General features: G+C 48.0%; 1 protein-coding gene across 3 annotated transcripts in view; it reads right to left on the bottom strand.

Annotated features, from left to right (window-relative positions):
* The window catches only part of FGF13 (fibroblast growth factor 13), a 322,227-nt gene extending 303,143 nt beyond the window's left edge, over positions 1 to 19,084 (bottom strand). Inside the window, exons 1-2 of one of the 3 annotated variants that reach the window (XM_039488838.1) lie at positions 18,619 to 19,084; positions 14,786 to 15,035 (exon numbers count right to left, since the gene is read on the bottom strand). In XM_039488838.1, coding sequence (XP_039344772.1) covers positions 14,786 to 14,834 — 49 coding nt within the window. In that variant the 5' untranslated portion in view covers positions 14,835 to 15,035; positions 18,619 to 19,084. Of the gene's footprint in view, positions 1 to 14,785; positions 15,036 to 18,276; positions 18,294 to 18,618 lie in introns of those variants that run through there. The other 2 variants (XM_039488841.1, XM_039488839.1) reach the window with 2 other exon arrangements.
* Between the last annotated feature and the right edge of the window lie 1,505 nt (positions 19,085 to 20,589).

The raw sequence follows: 20,589 nt of genomic DNA, 5'->3' as shown, positions 1-20,589 counted from the left end.
TAGGTTTGACAATATTTATGAGTCAGGGAAGTCAAGAAGGAAAGAAGGAGAAGAGAAAAGAAGAGGATGATGGGTGATTGGTTTACTCAGCTCTGATACATTCCCAGTGGGAAAGATATTTTAATCCCACCGCTAGAGTATGAACCACAGGGCAGAAGAGGTTGACGAGCAGAAAAAGGATATCAGACTCCCTCCAGAGGCCCTCCAACGGGTAATACTTCATATGCTCTATTATTTAAATTGCAATAATTGTGTCACCTTTGGACATGCAAATTAAAAGTCCAAACCTGCCTCTTCAGCTCACGTAAGGAAGGTTAAACACCCTTTTTCCATTGACTGGAGGGTTCCTCGTATAAGTAAGAGCCCACAATATCGGGTTTCGGGAGACATATCCTACTTGCATTACCTGATTGTAGTTCCACTGAAGTCACTGGAATTACCTGTGCATGTAGGAACTACGCGCATTAGTAAAAGGCGGAAGATTAGGCCTCAAAACAAAGCTTTACTTTTTGCTTAACTACATCTGAACGGATTGATATCGAATAGCAGTTTTGTGCAAGGATATAGGACATATTGTTCTAGCCGACGGTTGAATCATCAAGCTGAGAGTCACATCAGTTAAAATCACTGATCAGAGCAGAGGTCAATACTGTGAGGTGCTGAGCATGCTCAGCATCCTCTGAAATTAGTCTGCTCAGTACCTCAGTAAACATTAGTTTTTAGTCTAATCTGACACCTACATAATGGAACAGACTCGATAACATTTTCAGATTAAGAAGTTGATCATATTGGTTCAAGTTCTATTCCTCATACGGTGTCATCCAAATTAATATCAGATCAGCTATCAAAGCCTATTATTCAAAGATCTAGTCAGGCACAGATGTTTAAAAAAGCATTTATAGGAATATTAAAATGTATTTAAAGCAGTAATAAAAACAGTGTGATTATTTAAATCAGCCTACTGAGCAGGCGAAAGGATTTATAAAAGACATGTAAAAGAACAGTGCAATTGTTTTATCCTGAATGTGATGATTTGCTGATAAATGATTAGGAACAATTATAATGGCTTTATGAAAGAAAAATAGTGTGTTATCTTCTCTGCTTAGCAATGGTGATACTGCTTTGACAAACAGCGGATTCAGAATAAGATGAAGATGTATTGTATTTTATTGATTCCTTTATAAAGCCTTTGTCACTTTTTCCCTCCATCACACACACGCCATTTCTCCTTCTAAAATACACTTCAAGGTAAAAATCTACAATAGTGGGAACATGACATGAAAGCAAAGTGTGTGATGTTCCCTGACGTGAAACCCAATACCAAGTGCTCAGTGACTTCGGCTACGAACATTGAGGATATTCAGCACCTTGCAGGATCTGGCCCTTGGAATCCTTTTTGTTATGCTGTTGGTTGTCAAACCCGTATGTGCTCTCATGACAATTTGACATTATTTCCACTCTCTCTCTCAAAGACAGTCTCTAATACAGAATTCATTTTTTAAACACTGATGTAGAATGACAGGCTATTAATTTTAAACATCTTTATAGATAATGGAATACTGATTTTTTTTAAGTTGCTCTATTGGTGAAAACAATATTTTCCATTGAAATTACAAATAAATATATCTGATAACCAACACTTGGTTAACCATGTTACTCAGGGAGGATGGACGTGTGGAAATCCTGGTCTCCTGATCCCCCACATTACCACAGATTGGCTGGAGATACCTTGACCAAATCACTTACCCTCTCTGTGATGTAGTTTCTCCAACTCTTAAATAAAGATGCTAATACTTCCCTGTCTCTCAAGGGAGTTGCATGGCTTAATCCATTCACTAGTTGTAAAATACTTTGGGGATCCACAGATGGATAGGGGGAAATATTATTACATTTCAGTTAGAGTAGCTAAAAGAGTCATTAAAATGCATTTCTTTAACTTTTCCCTTCCATCTGAAGACTGAAGGGCTTTGCTGGACCAGCCAAGAGGAAGCCACCTCTGGGGTCCGCATGCAGGTGGATGTCTCGCGTTCCTCATGGTAGGGAAAGAGTTCTCTCTCTGCAACAGCAGCCCATTGGCTGCATGGAAAGGGCCAAACAGAACTGATTGGATAAGATTAAAATCTCTCCTGAGCTGGCTGGACAAATGAGGTGCCCATTTTGGATTCCCTGCTATTCACCTTATACAGAGTGAGGCACCACCAGGTATCCAGCTATATTATGGGCATTACCCCAGTTGCCTGGGGAAAAGGAAGGAATTTTTCCCTCACTGGCAAATGGGGCTGGATAGTCTAGTTTTTCCACCTTTTCTGCATCAGCCTAGCAGTTCAGTAGAGAGGATAGGATGGACCCAGTGCACCTTTCCATGTTTGTCTCAACTTTGCCTGGCCCAGTGCAGATTTTGTGATCAAAACAGAGCCAGATCTCAGGTAGACCCATAGAAGCATGGTATGAAGAGGAGCGTCTGATACCCTGCGTGTAGCAAGCGCCAGGCTTCGGTATCTGGTGTAGATCAGATGCACCCCCCGGCCTGTAACCTGAACCCTCATACAAGGAAGGGTGGGATGAAGAGTGCTAAAAACGTAAGGGCTTGTTTGGAGTGGGGTGGGAAGGTAAAGACTTGTCTTCCCCACTGCCTGGGCAGTGCATCAGGCTGGAACACTGTACTGCAACATTTTTACTGATATGGTGCTGTAGATTAAATAGGTTTAAGTTCAAAAGTTGTGGCCTCCACTTGAATCAAATATACTGTGTAGGGTCTTCATTCCTGCTGTGTCTGAGTCAATAGGAAAATGCATAACACAGGACACAGATTCTGCACAGATACCACTGAAAAGACAAGCTTACTGCAGAAGGACTCCAGGGAACGAGGGGGGATTAGACTAGCTAGAAGTGAATGTTTGAAAGTCCCAGAGCTCTGGCTGACAAGACCAATGTTTCAATGTGCCACACACAGCGTGGTCTCTTGTTCTATTACAAAATGCAGGGGGTTGTTTTGTTTTTAAAGGTAAAATCAGCATGTGTGCATTGGTCAAATATTCAGAATGTTAAGTCCTCAAAGACAACATGACATGAATGTAATCAGAGTTCACTTTCATATGTTTTTAAGCGAGCCCAAGTTGAATAGAGAAAACTATGAAAAAATATTTAAAGTTTGTCAGAATTGAAATGCAAGTCATACCTTCCTTTGCTTATCTAATATCCAAGCCCAAAATTCACTTCTGTGAGCAAACACTGCTTGCATGAGTAAAGATAACATAGCTCCTCGTCTTTTAGGCCAGGGGATCCTGCCCTCTCCTATTACTGGTATTTTTTCTGGCAGAAGTATAGATCCAATATGAATTTCACAAATAGAAAAGGTGTCTCCTCTATTTCCATTCCACACTTAAACATCTTTTCAAATATATTTCTAGTATTAGGTTTACTGTTCATGTTGCCCCTTTATTACCTTAGCGGCGAGTCAAAGTTTGGGGTCCGAGGGACGTTCCAGTTGGAGTAGAAGTTGGTAATAGACAGGTATTTATTTGGGGCAGTTTTGTTTATTTACAAAGAACATAGAGAGGCCTAGTATCAGGGGGTAGCCGTGTCTGTATCCACAAAAACAACATGGAGTCCGGACTCCTTGTTGTTTTTATAGAGAGGCCTGGGTCTCAGCACAGAAGGAACCAAGAACAAACGGACCAGTTTCTTAGCAAAAGAGGCTTGAGGGCTATAAGCCACCCCAGACCCAAAGGCTCTCTCTCTAGCTTTTTCCAGGGTCACTCTGTGCTTCCTGCTTAGCTTTTCTGGCCTCTCTTTTCCTCTGCCACTCTCTGTTCTTGTCCATTACCTCAGTAACTGTGTGTTTTCCTCACACTCTGACACACACCTACCCCACCTAGCGCAAGAGCTCCTGAATGGGTTCACACACGCACACGGTTTTAGGCAGGACTTATGTTTATAGTTATGTTAACAGCATGTTGAAAAATGCCATTTCAGTTTTGATTAACTTTTTGAGAAAACCTATCAATTTCAATGAAAGTTTCAATGGGTCAGTTTCTCTCAAATCCACCCTGGACCTGAGAGAGAGAGAGAGCGGGAGAGGGAGATTGAAAACCTGGCCTTTTGATCCAGACATTTTGACACAATTCCATTTTTCTGAAAAACTTTGATAGGTTTTTATTTTTTTTCCTATGGGGAACAAATACAAATTTTTGAAATCTCAGGAGCTGTCATGAAATGGAATTGGTGTTTCCTAGCCAGCACAACCTAGTCCCCTTTCTCTGCTCTCGTCCATTCTCCACTCACTGTAACTAGCCTGAAAAAAAGAATATTGACTTACAGTACTTCGGAAACACTTCAAATCTCAGCTTTGCCCTGTCCTCTCTTTCCTGTTCATATTTGTTTCCCTTCCTGTCTCCATGAGAGTCACAGCACCCAAATCTGTAAAACATTACTTTCCCCTCAAGCTCCTCCTGCAGATCATTTTGTGATCCTTGGATGTTTTCAATGAGGGTAGGTGTATCATTCTAACACAGAACAAATCTGGGGTAGAGTTTACACAAGGGAAGAAAAGATGAAATGTGTAAGCTAGCTACAATTGCACTGAGAACCTGCACAAGGTATTCCATCCAACACAACTGAAAGTGAAGCTAGGGCCGATAAGGCAGGGACGTTTGTAGGCAGTACCAGGCCAGTCACCAGCCATTTAAGCTAGTGAAAGGAGCACCACATTTGTTAACTGAGATCCCCTCATACACAGAGGGATGTGTCACTGGCTGGAAGGTGCTGTGAAGGGTGAAACGGGGGGGACCCACATTGCTCAATTTCTTCCTCAGTAGCCTGTTGCCAGATGTTAGAGGTATAGAATTTCCTCGTGCTGTAACCTACACATTAGCAGATCAGAAAGAAGTTTGGGGCTCAATCCCCTCTCACTTATTCTGTGTTTTCCCCTTCAGAAAGAGATATATTAGCATGTGGCAGCCATTGTAATATTAATTTAAAGCTACTATTGGTCACGAACATAAGAACGGCCATACAGGGTCAGACCAATGGTCCACCTAGCCCAGCATCCCGTCTTCTGACACTGGCTGCTGTCAGATGCGCCAGAGGGAATGAACAGAACAGGTCAATTATTGACTGATCCATCCCTTGTCGGCCAGTCCCAGCTTCTGGCACTCAGAGGTTTAGGCAGGCCCGCCGACGGGTGGGGGGAGGGGCAATTTAAAAGAGCCCGGGGATGCCGCCGCTGCCGGAGTAGGACACAGGGCTCCTAAGCACGCGTGGCCGCTCCGGGCCCCGCACTTTGGGAGAACCCGCGGGCCAGCGTGATTGGCCAGCACAAGCAGTCCCAGAAGTGACAGATGGCCCTGGCCTTGGGGCCTGGACTTTCTGTCAGCGGGCCTGGGTTTAAGAACACCCAGAGCATGGGACTGAGTCCCTAATCATCTTGGCTAATGGCCCTATCCTCCATGAACTTACTGAATTCTTTTTTGAACCCAGCTATATTTTTAGCCTTTAATCATAGTTTTTATTTGTTATTGATCTTAGTAGGATGAAGTCTGAATTACAACAATTTGGAGCTTCGAATATAATTACTTAAAAAAAAAAAAGGAGGATAACAATTTCAAGCTAGGGTTCTGACCCAGTCTTGACAGAAGTTCAATGACTGTGTATTAGCCCAGTTGATGCAAAAATCCAAATACATGACTATAATTGCATCTGCAAGTAGTTTTACACCTCATCTCTGATGGGTGGGAAGAACTGGACCAAACCTGGCTAGTCCTATCCCCTGAAGTCAGTGGAACTCCTTGCTTGAGCAATTTGGTCCTGCACTCAAGTTTTCACTTTTTGGCAACTACTGAAAATGTGGCTTGGAACACAACGCCTCAGAAAAATGCTGCCTTTTCATTTCTGAATCTGTTTGGCAGACAAGACAAAGCTCTGTAGTGGAAATGAAAAATAATTGTGGGGGCTTCCCTCAATGCTGCAGCACAAGTCTGAGCTAGGAGCAGAGTAGAGAATGTGTTATAGATCGTGAAGGAGAAGCGAGCACCACAGAATAGACTCCCCGTCTAACCCTCTCTGTATTTCCCATTGTTACTACTCTTTTTCTTTGGAATTTGTATTTCTTTTCACTGCTTTTTCATCCTTTATCGTGCTGACTTTCATTGAGTAAAGTGGGGGAAAAGGTGTAGAAATTTACCTCCTACAAAAAAAAAAAAAAACGTGCCGGGGATTCAGTGCACAAAGCAAGGAGCATCTACGCACACAAATGGGTACAAGTAAGTGGCAAGCATAAAACAGAAGAATCTGAAAAATTGTACAGATCTAGTGCCCGGCTTTCAGAAGAGCTGAGCACCACTGACTCCAATTGGAGCTGTGGGTGCTCAGTACCTCTAAAAATCAGGCATATATTTCTGAATCACAATGTACAGCTAAAAAGCTACACAGTCTTCTCTGAACGTAGGCGTTCTCTCCAACAAGCTCCCTTTAGAAGTGTCAACGTTTAAGAAGAATTTTAAAGTGTACCAAGTCTCAGTAGAAAAGGCTGCACACCACAGAACCAAATCAGTAGCACTTTCCTCCGTCCCATCCCCCGCCGCACCTTTTTAAACAGTGTCTCTTCCTTCCATTCATAAATCTAATATTTGATATCTGAGATAGATCCAAGGACTCCAGATTGGGACTGTCTCTGTGCTATCAAGTCTACTACTAATCACCAAGTTCTCTTGCCCTAGTCAGTCATTTAGTAGCTCAGGGGAAGCGATGAACTACGAAGGCAGCTGGTGGTGGTGTTCAAAACAATATTACTGGTTTTCTCAAGTGGGTACCCACAGTCTAGGGAGTTTAGATTCACCACTAAATACAGCCGTTACAACCCCACTACCGCCCCTCAGAGGTAATGAATGCTCCCTGACTCTAGTTAATGTTATCAAGCCTGTAAAGCACATGAGAGATGGAACCCCGGAGCAGACACACAGCTATTCCATTGCTATTTCTCGAGTTTCCCTTATGTTTGAGTCAGATCAATCTCTTCCCCCAAAGTGATACTCTAATTATTAAAACATTAGAAGTGTTCAGTGAATGCTGACCCTCCCTTCCTCTTACACTGACCTCGCCTCCTACACAGCTCTCGTCAAACTAATTATGTTTCGAATGAGAGCTCAGTCTTAGCATTACCTTACCCTTCCATCATTGACGAGACTGAAGTGTTTCCTGCCTGATGTGCGTTTCAATTCCTCCACCCCCTTCTGCTCTCAACAAGACTACAACTATCGAGTAGGCAGCCATATTATCAGTATCAGAAACAAGTCTGTTGCCTAAGTGACCACAGAGAGAGATAAAATACCGGCCTATGCCAAAACGTGAAGTGTACAGCACATATACAGCCAAGATGCTTCTTTCCAGGTGAACTTTCAGAACGCCAAGCTAAACTACATGGGGACAACCTGGTTAGAGAGTCCATAGCTTTCAGTTACGAATAGTAAGGAAACTGTTGAACACAAAGTATATCCAAGCTAAAGTCAGTTACTAAGGCCACTACAAAGCACGAACACAAGTAATTCCACTGAAGTCACCAGGGCTACTCGTCTGCGGAGGGTAAGTTAAAATCACACACAAATGTTTTCAGGATCAGGGTCTTGGACTGTAGGCTCTTTGAAGTGGGAAATGGGTATTAATAGAATGTTTATAACATGCCATGTAAATTTAAGCTCTTCCATTGTTGCAGTTGTGTTGGTCCCACGATATTAAAAGAGACGACATGAGTGAAGTAATTTCTTTAAATCGGACCAACTTCTATGGGGTGAAAGAGACAAGCTTTTGAACTTACACTGAGCTCTTCTTCAGGTCTGAGCTGACTCTTGTCTCTTTCACTAACAGAAGTTGGTCCAGTAAAAGATATTACCTTACCTACCTCGTCACTCATGTAAATCTAAGACACTATATACAGGATGATAATACTAATAAAACACTTTACAGAAATCTAAGGTTCTGTAGGTTCTCTGCTTGCAGGGAGGGACTGACCAGAAACATTTGCCAAGCTTTTCCCTGAAGGAAGGAAGGCCAGAATGCACTGAAAATACCTCTGCTTCTTACAGGCTCTGCAGTAGAAAAGATGTGGGAAATTAACATGCAATTGACCCACCACTATACTGCTGCATAAAATTCCCAAAGCACAGTGGTAATATCAGTGCTTCTGCAGAAAAATCACAGCACAAGCTACACAAACACCACTTAAAGATAAGTCTTCAGAGGACTGGGGGTGGCATTCAGGAGAACACACACATGCCTGGGGTCTGGGCCACAGCTTTTGCCTTTCTTCTGGATCTGCGTGGGATGCTAGAATATATCCCTTTTGGCAGCTTCTTGCAGGGCTCTTTGGGGCTTTTTCCCCCTTTTGGTTTTCTTTGTCTTCGGGGTTCCCTTTTGACGACAGGATTTTGTAACCTGCTGGGAGGCACGTATGATTACTTTAAATTTCATTCCAATCCTAGTTATAAAAAGGTGACAGGGTTACACTGCCTTCTGTACAATCAGCAAGTGCCTCATCATAGATACCAGCTATATGTGAGTTAAAAGATTATTAAGTCCCAAAATTCAGAATTGGGGTCTACAACTGTCATCTTAATGAAGAATCCTTCAACTAATGCAGAAAAGGATTTTTGAAACTAGTGTGAGAACATTGTGGATTTTTGATATGAAAGGTGATTTCCATATTTTTTTAATTGCTAGTGTCGTATAGGTAGAGGTCAGATGTTGAGAATACCACCATGAGATTTAGAAGGAGTTATTACATCTTTAGAAGAGTTGTACTTTTGCAGAACCAAATGCAGTTATAGATAATGAGTCATAACAAGAGAGTGTTACTGTAAATATTCCTAGCATGAATATGTTAACAACAGCCCACTAATTGGAACCAATCCTACAGCCAGACACACAGAACTCCTACTGATGTCAATGGGAATTTTGAATGGATGAGGACCTAACGCCAGGAGAACATCTGTTGTGACGTGGGATGTTAATATTAAATATAAGGGGGCCTTGCTTCAGATTTTGGCCATCGCTCCACAGTGGGTAATGCAGATATCTTGTCAAGTATATCTGAGATCTCAAACAGAAATGATGCAGGTGCCTTTATAATTACAATAGACAGGAAACAAAATAATACAACCAAGTTTAACCATTACTTCTGATTAAGTGATTAAGATAAGGTTTAAAAAATGGTCAGCAGGTTTAAAACAAATAAAAGGAAGTTCTTCACACAGCGCACAGTCAACTTGTGGAACTCCTTGCCTGAGGAGGTTGTGAACGCTAGGACTATAACAACATTTAAAAGAGAACTAGATAAATTAATGGAGGTTAAGTCCATTAATGGCTATTAGCCAGGATGGGTAAGGAATGGTGTCCCTAGCCTCTGTTTGTCGGAGGGTGGAGATGGATGGCAGGAGAGAGATCACTTGATCATTACCTGTTAGGTTCACTCCCTCTGGGGCACCTGGCACTGGCCACTGTTGGTAGACAGGATACTGGGTTAGATGGACCTTTGGTCTAACCCAGTATGGCCCTTCTTATGTTCTTATTCAAATACAACTCCTGATGCATAAGTCAGTAGTAGCAATGGGCCATAATTAGATCCAATCTACCAGAACAGAAAACTGAGTTCACGCGTCAGTTGCTGTCACTGGTGAAGTCCGTCAGTGCTCTATTTTCTGGCAAGGAAACTTTTGATAAAGAGAAACTCCTTGCTTTCTACCAGATTTGGCAGAACAACAGTGCCTAGGCACCAACAGGTTTTCCCACAAGATTTTCCCATCTGCAGCATATTTTGAGTCAATGGGCTCAGATCAGGAAAGTAGCAGCGTATCTTGTCTTTACACTGCTATACCTTGTGTCTTTAAAATAAATAATTGTCCCATGAATCAGTGAATGTTACAACTGTTGAGATCAGCTTATTTATTTGTCTCATTTTTCCTTAGACCTTTCAATCATAAATTGGATCATGCTGTATTATGGAGCACTCCCACAAACAAGACAACTACCAGCAGGTTTCCCAGAGTTCTGACTTTTCTGCCGGGCACCTGAATGTTTTATGTGCTCTGTTTCCTGCTGTCACCAAGCTAAAACACTATCCACCCTTCCAAAATCTTTCACCCTGAGCATCACTGTTTCAACAGAGTTTCAATCTGAGTCAGCTTTGAAAATACTCCCTGATTTTGCATTCAGACAGAGAAGATATAGTGCCTGCATATTGTCACTCTGCTGGCTTAGGCTATGAAACTTCTGTGTAAAGTTATCAAACCTTGCAGCCAAGGTAGGCAACAGGAAGAAAGACTATGGCCATCTTGCTATGTGAAGTTCTGCAACTGCACAATTAAAACTGGGGGAGGAAAAGCGGGGGAGACAATTCATTTCTTTGGTTTGGGGGATTTTTCCCCAGTGTCCTCAGCAGGGACATGTATGTGGGAATCACCAGTTTATTGCATCCCATCCAAAAGACTGAACTAAATTCTTCAAGTGTCTAGGTTATAGTGTATGAATATGAGACAGCATAAATTCTCCCAGGAATCAGGACCTGATCCAAAGCCCTGTTCCTTCACTGTAAGGCTTGTCTCACCCAATCAAACGTTTAACAAAGAAAAACAAAATACCTTAGCCCCAAACAGATGATCCTGATAAAGACCCAACATAGAACAAGACTCTTCATAGGTATCCATCTGGGATGCTGGCTATACTGTTCTGCAAGTGAGTAGACAGACTACTCAGAAGAAGCCTTCAGACCAGATTTCCAACAATTTTTTCAGAAAAGAATTACCTAAAAAGTCATCTGCTTTGCCACTGCCACTCCTATTCCTTCCTCTCCCGCCCCCCACACACAATCTCACGCCCCCACTCACACTTCTCAATACCCCACAGGTCAGGAATCAGACTCAAGGGAGTTCACCTGTGTTAAGTACATGTTTATCTAGGGATGAACATTTTGACTATTTCTTGAATACATAACTCAAACTGAAAGGGAACTCTCTCTGATGGCCCAACTACTACAGCAAGAACTAAGAGCCTTATGCAGCATTCTTAGAGCACCCAAGACTCCCCCTGAAGCCAAAGGGAAACTTGCAGTCTGAAGGAAAGCAAGCTCAGGCCCTGCATTTGTGCAAAGGGGGTAGTCAAGGTGCTCACTTTTGTTCTTCAAAAATGAAATGTTTTCGTTTATGAAACAGCCAGAGTACTGCTCGAGGCATGGATGTAAACCTAGCTGTGCAACTGGACTCTGAGTTTACATCTCCAACAGTGGCGGGATATATCTTGCAGCTTGTCTAATACTCATATTTAGACAAGAAATCAGTGTTTGCATCTGAAATGTTTTCATATCTGCTGTAGCATTTTCCACAATTTAAAGGTGCATATGCCCTGCTTCATGGTGTTAATCCACATTGATTACTTAGGCTGAAATACCTGGTCTTCTGGTACTGACGGGCTATTTTTAAAAGCAGCTGCGCCTGGGGTTATAGGTAAGTAGTTATAAATAGGGGGACTAACAAGAGTTGAGACCAATACTTGCTTCCCTCTCCAGGGAGGATGCAAGAAGAGCACTTATTTTTAAATTAGAGACAATTCTTCCTGCTGTTATATTCCCTTACTGGAGTCAGTAGGGTTGCACAGGTGTAACTCAACAGACAATTTGATCTAAAATACTTTACACAAGCAGAGAACACTTCCTATGCATGTCTTGTTATATCCAGGGGCACAACTTTTCATGATTCTATTGTAATCAAGACCTACTTCATGGATCCAGTTAAGAGCTACTGTAAGTAGAGATAATTCCACAGACTTCATTGGAGTTCCATCTGCTTATATTAGCGCTGAATTTGACCTTACAAGTCCAGTTGAAAAACACTGGGGAGGGGGAAGTCTTATTTTGAGAATAAATAAGCATTTTCCTCTTTGATACAAAGTTTCACAGGTATAAAGAGAAAGATTGATATTCAATTCTCACTATGAAAACAATTTCCATTGTCACTCAGTGTGGAACCATAGTAGTCTGCAAGCTTTGTTTATGTCAAGTACTTAACTCCACAATATATTTGAGAGAACAAGGGATGCAGGAAAATCTCTCCAAAACAAACCACGTGAATTTACATAAATATAACTGTGCATCATCCTTTCCAGGACTGCTTAGCCAACCCAGAAGCATAAAGAGTGCACACACATATACAATGGCAAACCTTCCTCTAGCTTCCACTCAGAGTACAGTTCTGATACACAGATAGAACAGCCAGCCCATTTTGAGAACGGCTGTATCCGTTTAAACGTTTAGTGAAGAATGCCATCACTGTCAGTCATCCCAAGAAACCTCCAACCGTTTTGAAGAAAAACTAATTCAAATAGGAAATCAGTATCCAGAGCCTTTGAAGAGAACTTCCATGGAGAAATTGATAAATATTATCTCCTTACCACCACATTGGGGTGCACTGCAGAAATTCAAAGAAAACAACTATAGCCACACACTGCTACAAAGATATCAAACTTCCTGTAAATATTATCTCCTTATGTTGATTTTTGATATATTAGTCAATTTAAGTTTAGATCTAGATTGAGAGAGAAGACACTCATGCCAGTTCTAAAAGACTCATCCCAATGTAGTTTTCCTCGGGGTTTTGGCATATACACTTTATGGTACATGCTCAGGGACACTTTTGGGTCTGCGTGTAAGTCGGTCTCAGTCAGTTATATGTGTTTGCCTCAATGTTTCGGGAAATATGAGTATGCCACACAAACTATACATATGCACCCGAAAGTGTAAGGTACATTAATAAGTGCATGTAAAGATAAAGATAATGATTTTCAGACTGAACAAAACATTAAACACTTAAGTTACATTGAAAATTTGGAAACGTTACACTAAAGAGCAAGCATTACAGAATCTTCTTGTTTAAGATTATAATGCAGTTCTAAATCATGCAAAACAACTCCTTAGAATGCAGGAACCTTTCATTCTGTATTGCTTGTTAAGTTATTTTGATACCTTTTTGGTAAACAAGCCATTAACAAAAAATGGTTGCTAACAGACTTTGACAGTGAAGTATATTTTTAAAAGAAAAAGACCATTCAGTGTAAGAATTTTTTCTTTGGAAAGTGTAGTTTTTTGACACATCCAGATTATGGATTTTCATATTTTCCACCAAAAGCAATTCAATAAAAATATTTTAAATCAATATTTTGAAGACAATAGATACGATATAACAAGAGGAAACAAAACTTAGTTTAAAAAGCGTATTAAACACAAAAACAAGTTTGCACGATGCAATGTTTTTAACATGACCTTAGAAGCCAAGAAACTAAAAAAAGGAATACATGAAAAGGGTGTCAGCCTTGAAATTGAATTACCTGGCTTTGGTCAAGATGTGCTAGGACTGCTAAAAGCAAATAAATAACATACCAGAAAACTTGTTTATTTCTTTTAAAAAAAGGCAGAAACTGTTTTTTTTTCCTTCATGGAAGGTTAAAATCATTGTGTAATTCATCTGTAAGAGCCCAGTGGCTCCACTCTATCTTATAAATAAATATTTAAGGCAGTTGATAGATATATTGAAAACAGGTAGCAATGCTCCTTATTAAAAAGATGCAGCACACACAGGCTACCTTCCTGAATGTACTCATCCAATATTCCAAATTAAATAGGCCCTAATACAGACTAATTGCCAGCCACATTTAACCTTGTGTGTGGAGCCCATTAAAGCCTGACACCTGGGATTGTCTACTTTATAAGCTCTATATTGGAAAGAGCAGGTTTTTGTAATTATTATCAAGCAAAACGGTGTTCTTGTTCTGGGATCTAGTTGGCCAGTGCAAGGCGTATACTAACCCCTTGGACACAGCCAGGTGTGGGGGAAGGGTTCTTAACGGAAACCCTGCACCATCCTTGTGAAGGGGGAGAAGCAGCAGCATCTCCCCCAGATTGCCAACAGCCCCCGCCCCAAACACACACCCTCCTCTCCTATGCATTCTGTTCTGCCGCTGTGCATCTCCCAGCAGCCGCTCAGCTGCCATGCCACAGAGCTGTAAAGCCAACTAATCCACTTGCGGTTCTCTGCAACTCCGCTCCTCCTCCTCCTCCCGTCTCCATGGCAATTGTTACCCAGTTTACATCCAGTAGCAAAACCCGGCCAGTGCATGGCAGGAGCTGGCCAGGGGGAGGGGATTGTGAATCGGATACACAGCATCCCCCCCACCACCACACACACACCCCTACCTCCCCGTGCAGATTGCACAGGGGACCCGCTGCCTGGCTGGGGGGCACAGGGGGTTTCGGCTCCCTGCTCGCAGCCTGTGACACACACACACACACACACACACCCGGGGCCAGAGAGCAGACTAGCGTCGGGGGGGGGGGGCGGCCTTGGGGATCGCTCCCTAGCTGGCCGGGCACCTGAACGGAAAGCGAGCCCAAATCCGGCTCCAACCGCGGGGGGGGAGAGACCTCTCCGGGAGACGCATCCAGCACTGCGGGCCCCATTTGCCTCCCCCCTCCCCCCCACTTGCTGCGAGCACAGAAGCGAATTCTCCCCCGCCCCGTTCACACACACTATTGACACCTGGTCCAGACGCTGGGTGCTGCTGTGCGAGCAGGGGCAGCACCCACCGCGCCCCCCGGCGGGATGCTGCTCTCACACACCCCCCCCAGATCGAGAGCAGGCCGGGGGGGTTGTGCGGTGCCCCCCGCCCCCCCAGGTCCCCGGGAGGGACGCACGATGCATGGAGCAAGCCGGGGTCATGCGAGGCAGCAGGCTCGGGCGGGCGGACTTACCCTTGGAAGCATCTTTCTCTTCTCTGGGCTTGATCACCTTCCCGCTCATAGATCCCAGCTTGCTCGGAGAGATCCCCCCGGAGACTGGCGCTCGCCGGCCGGCCGGACCCAGAGAGAAACCGCGGCGGGGAGGGGAAGGGGGGCGAGGGGGGAGGAAAAGGGGGGGATCCTAGAAGGGGAAAAAACAAAAAACCACCCGCTCCTCTTCCTCCTCCTGGGCCGGTGCGGAGTCTCCCCGCCGCTGCGCCGCCTGCACGAGAGAGGAGACGGGGTGCGGTGAGTGACGGGGACGCCTGGGCAGAGTCTCCCCCCGTCCCTCCGCCCCGCTGTGCCGGCTGCACGGAGCGGCCCCCTCCCCGGCTCCGGGCGCGGGGGGGTGGAGCAAACCGGAGGGGCGGGGGGTCGGACCGGTGGGGGGCGCGGGGTGTGTGTGGAGCAGACCGGACCTGGGGGGGGGCAGACCGGAGGGGCGGGGGATGGAGCGGACCGGACGGAGGCGCGGGGGGGGAATAGGACAGACCGAAGGGGGCGCGGTGTGTGGGGAGCAGACTGGAGAGGCGGGGAGGGGGTGGAGCAGACCGGAGGGGGCGCGGGGTGGGTGCGGAGCAGACCGGAGGGGGGCGCGGGGGTGGGTGCAGCAGACCGGAGTCAGACCGGTGGGGGGCGCGGGATGTGTGTGGAGCAGACCGGACAGGGGAGATGGAGCAGACCGGAGGCGGGGCGGGGGGGTGCAAGATGAGCTCGCCGCATCCCCCCTCTGGGGGAAGGAAGGAGGGAGCCGCGGGCCCGGGGCGGGCACACTGCGGAACGGGGGTCGCTGCCTGCCGGGGGAAGGCCAGGACAAGGGAGGGGACCCACAGCCCCTTCCCCGCTGCCCTCCGCCCCAGGGATCCCGCAGGCGAGTGGTGGCCGGGGAGGGGTGGGCTGCTGCCCAGACCCTCCTGCTAGAAACGGGGTTTGGGGGGGAGTCATCCTGCCCCGTCCCCCCCCCCCCGGCCCCAGCGCTAGCTGCCTGCGGGGCCTTTGTGGACACGCCAGCAGACAAAGCCCCTGCTCTGTATTCACCGTAGCCCCAGTCAGCGTCAGCTACTCCCCCCTCTGCCAGCATCAGCCCCTTGCCGGCTGCCGGGGGGGGGCGGGGCTCTCGCCTCCCCCTCTCCCCAAACCTGGGCACCGATCCTGGGATCACCGCGTGGGGCAATAACCCAGCACCCCCCGCCACGGCTTAGATCGCAGCTGGGGCCGCCTGGCCTGGGGCCAGGGATGAGCCGGCGCTGGGGCTGCGGGCGAGACGTGCCCCGGAGCAGGGAGCGAGGCGTGCAGGGGCTGGTAACGGGCTCGGGGACATACGCGGCTGGAGACGGAGAGGCACTTCCAGCGCCTGCTAGCCCAGGCTGTGACCCGCCCCAGGGCCAGGCGCTCCGGGGATTTCCCCGGGGTCGCTGTAACAAGGCTGGGCCAAACTCTTGCCTTGGGAGGGGAGCTGTAGCTAAGCCAGCAGAGAGCCCTGGCTCGGTCCCAGGCGGGAGGCGAGGATCCCCCCACCCCCCCAGCACACACCGATTCGGTCCGGCGGATACGAACCAAGCCGGGAAATGCAGCGCGGGGTGAGGAGTAGGGGCCGGGAGGCTGGCTCACGCAGGAGCGGGACCCTGTTGCTGCAGACAAACAGGAAAGCAGCAGCTGGGGGGGAGGGGCGGGGAGTCTGAAAGGTGGCAACCCCTTCAAGTAGCAGCGGGAGCGTTTTTCTGCACAGACCCGCCTGCTAAAGGAGCAGCTCTCGGGGCGAGCGGGTACCGACCGCGTGCTTAGCGGCATCCCACGGGTATTTTTGAGAAGGATCAAACTAGCTCCACGGCCTGCGGGCTGGTGGGAAGCCACAGACCCGCTCCTATTTCACGCGGACACCGTCCCGCCAGTTTCCCTCTACAAGTCTGCGATGGCCTCTGTGTTTTCCATCTCCCGGGATCCTGGCTGTTTTCAAGGCGCCCCATGGAGCAATAGGTGCTGTCCCCCTTGCGCCTTACGCGTCTGGGTGCTATACAGAGACGCGCCCGTGCGCTCACTACATCTCATAAATAAGGGGTTTCGGTTCCCTACGAGCCGCGAGAGCCTTGGTTCTGAACTTTCCCTTCCTCTCAGGGAGGAGATTGAACGCGGCTATAGAAACAGCCCAGCAGTTCTTCAACCTGCCACTAACTCATCGGCACCCGCTGCTCTGACCTTTGCGACAAATAAACCCCCTCCCCAAGCCCCCCGCTGCAGTCCTGGCTCAGGCCAAACAACGCTCAGGAGGTTATAAATGGGCATTTTGCTAGAATAAGGGGCGCAGGTCATAGGATCTATTGTCTGCTCTTGGTGGGGTGGTTCTTACTCGCCTTCATACCCTTTTGTGGTTTTTAGACCAGCGATTCAGGAAGAACCATGATCTTGGGAGGCTTGGTTTGGAAAGTGCATTAGAAAAGGTCGCATTCAGCACTCCCCGGTGGCGCTGCTCGATTCCTTTCGACTGGTGCTAGTTCAGAGGGCGGTTCTGCGTTGTTGTTAAACCACCCAGCACGTTGAAGATGCAGACAGTTAACACTAGGGAGCTATAGTCCCGTGTCAAGCATTTCCTACCCAATCACACCCCGCAGTCTCGCTCGGCTTCGCGTCACCCTTCGCAGTACGAAAATCGTACGCCTGTAGCTTAGGTGAAGCAAGAGACGGTCACCCAACGATCCGCTCTGGCCAGGTCTGGGCAGCATTCTAGCTTCATCGGACACGTGAACCCAAAAACTACACCCCGCTCTTAGGTATGGCCCTGACAAGTGCCATTTCTGGCACGATCTCTTCCCTGCCAACAAACAGGAGCGACGCACCGTAGCAGAAAGCAGCAGCGAGCTGCCCTGGGCACACCGGGTTTCTGAATACTTAGTACACGCAAACGGTGACGCTTCTATATTTAGGCTGGAGATCCTTTGCAGATCACACACGCAGAGCCAGCCAGCCTTCCTCGGGGGTTCTCCAAAAGCCGCCCCAAAGCCCTCCGCGGAGAGGCCAAAGGCTTCAGACTGGGATCCCTAAAGCACCTAAACCGTTTCTCCAGGTCCGCAGCCAAACGGCCCGAACCCCCGAGAAACCGAATGGGGGCTACAGGCAGCGAGATCCCCTGAAATCGGGCCACTGCTGTAGGTGCCCAGTTTCATGCACCCAACAGAGGAAGCAGGAGAAGCCGCCACCAGGAGAGCCCAAGGCGTTCGCCTTCAAACGGTTCAATGAAAGTCCTTCTGCTTGGCCACTTCAGCAACCCATTTCATGCACGTTATCCGTGGGTCCCTTTTCCAGCTACACCCCAGCGCGTAATGTCAGGCGCCTAGCGCGTAACCCTTTCACTACCGCAGCGTCTCCCTTCCTTCTCTCCCCCCACTCCACACCTCTCCGGACAAGGGGGAGACGAACCATGGCAGGAAGATGCGTTTCGGGACGCAACCTCCCCCATCCCAATTTACCTTGGCTTGCCGAGCCTCCGCCAACCTCTGCTTAATTAGGGACAGTATTGCATCTGCTCTTGGGAGCAGCCGGGGTGTTGCGAGATGTAACCAGCGAGAAGCGACGCTACTGGGGTCCCGGGGCCGGGAGTTATGATTCCCTAGATGCCCGGGAGGTGGAGAGCAGAGAAGCGGTTAACTACTAAGCAGCAGCGCCTCAATTCGGAGCCGCTCTTTAGAAGAAGGGGAAGGCGTCCCCGGGGACCACTGCGAGCGGAGTGCGCTGCAACCGCTCTCTTGTGCCGCGCTATACTCCGCTCGCCACCACCCGCACGCTTGGCTCGTTCGGTGTCTTTCACCTACCTTGCGCTGGGGAGCCTTGCGAAGCCCCGTCTGAGCGCGCCAACCCCCCCGATTAGCGGAGCTAGCCTGGCCAGCCCCCAGCACGGGAGAAGCCGCGAGCCTGGCCTGAGCACGTGCTTTTCTGCCCCCTCCCCACTCCAGCCGGTCGGGGCCAGAGCCCTCAGCCGAGCCCAGCCTGCAGGGCGCAGGGAGAGGGGCTTAGGCGCATGCTGGGCGCAATCACCAGGGTCACCGGCCAAAGGCAGCCCGCGGGCCGCCCGCCCTGGAGAGCGGGAAGTCACAGGGTCTCGCTAAGTGCGGCTATTTTTAGGGACACTGAATTCCTCCTCCCCACGGCCTGTGCCGCTCCGGCTCGGCCCAGCCGCGGAAGGCAGCTGCGGGCAAACACACTGAAGGGGGTGGGGAGGGGGCGAGACACACTTGAGTTCCCGCTGGCTGTCAGTCCCGGGCGGCTTCTCTCGGCGGAGAGCGGCCGTGCCCCGCAGCCGTGGGCGCGCTGCAAGGGTTAATCAGCGGAGGCCTGGCCCTTAATCACCGCCTGAAACCCAATCGGCTGGGAGGGGACATTGCCAACAGGTGTGGCGCAGGCTCTGGCACTGCCCGCTCCCAGCTGCGGGCCCGGCGCTATGGCGAGGGTGGCCCCTGGGGGATGACCGCCCCCGCCCCAGCTGCCTGCCCGTGCGCTGCTGAGCTGGGATTTCAGGGGAGCTGCTGCAGCCGGGTCGCTGCTGCGTGCTACGCCTGGGTGGGAGCAGCGCCGGGCTGTGGGTGCCTGACTGTGTTTCCTTTCAGAGTCATTGACCGGATCATCTGCAAGATCCCGCCAGGCCAGGGGTGCTAGAGCGGCCGGGCAGTGCCGTTAGGTGCAGCTCGGATTTATTTTTCCCTTGCGAGGCAGCCATTGCTTCCTCACCAGGTGTAGCTGCAGGACCCTGCTTGTTTCCCCTGCCTCTGATGTGCTCAGTTTCTACGGATCCGTTAACCGGGATGGCAAAATAGTCAACACCTCCCCCCAAGAAACCACCCCTGAGTACTGACATGATTAGCCCCAGGCTGCCTCACTGGATGGGACAAACTCAACACTGAAATGCCCTGAGCTGGACTTGGACTAAAGCAGATGAGAGGAGACCCAGGCCCAGTTAGATTATGGCTCAGCTGTTACAACAAAACCAAGACTGACTTTCCTGTTAACATTTGTAACCTGATTTCCCCCCCTTAAAAACACACTAAGCACAAAATTAATTGCCAGCCCTTCAGCCAGGGAGTTATTCCCCCCCCCCCCCTTTGTACTGTTGACTTTGGCAGTAATAATTTCAATTCACTGGGTTTGGAAACAGAATGGATCTGACAGCCTCAGCTTCACAGGGACGCAATAAGCTCTCATGCTTTTACACTTAGGATGTTCAGGGTTTTCTAACTGAATGGTGCTTTTGCTTCAGCTTGTCAGCATGATGCTCTTCTATAAACCCCTGACTATGGAAATGAAAACTATCCCCTTGACTATATTTCTCTCTGCTCCAGCTTTGGTCATTGAGTAAGAGGAAAGATGCGAGAATCCATTCGCTATGGCCCAGAAGGGCCAGAGTTTTGATAAGTGGCCAGTGAATTTGAGGGTCTCAGTTTACAGCTGCCCAAAGTGAGACATCTAAGACCCAATTTCCAGAGGTGCTGAGCACCTGCATCTCCCCTGGAGTTGTGGATGCTCTACACCTCAGTGTCAGGTCAGGCACCCAAAATAAGAGGCCTGTTGTACTTGTGAGCACTTCAGGCTCCAGTCCTTTCATTTGATCAGTCTTCAATCATGAAAATAGGCCCATTGCTTTGCAGTTAATGGAACTGATCCTAGGAACTGGAGTTTGCAGGAGGAGGCCTTTCAGAAGTGGTGTGCCAAGTCTTCATTTATTCACTCTAATTTAAGGTTTCACGTGCCGGTAATATGGTACATTTTAACATTTTTAGAAGGTCTCTTTC

The sequence above is a fragment of the Mauremys reevesii genome, linkage group 9 (genome assembly GCF_016161935.1).
Source record: "Mauremys reevesii isolate NIE-2019 linkage group 9, ASM1616193v1, whole genome shotgun sequence".
In the NCBI taxonomy this organism is placed as follows: Eukaryota; Metazoa; Chordata; order Testudines; family Geoemydidae; genus Mauremys; species Mauremys reevesii.
The sequence above is the reverse complement of the archived record's forward strand: the minus strand, read 5'-3'. Positions and strand labels throughout refer to the sequence as shown.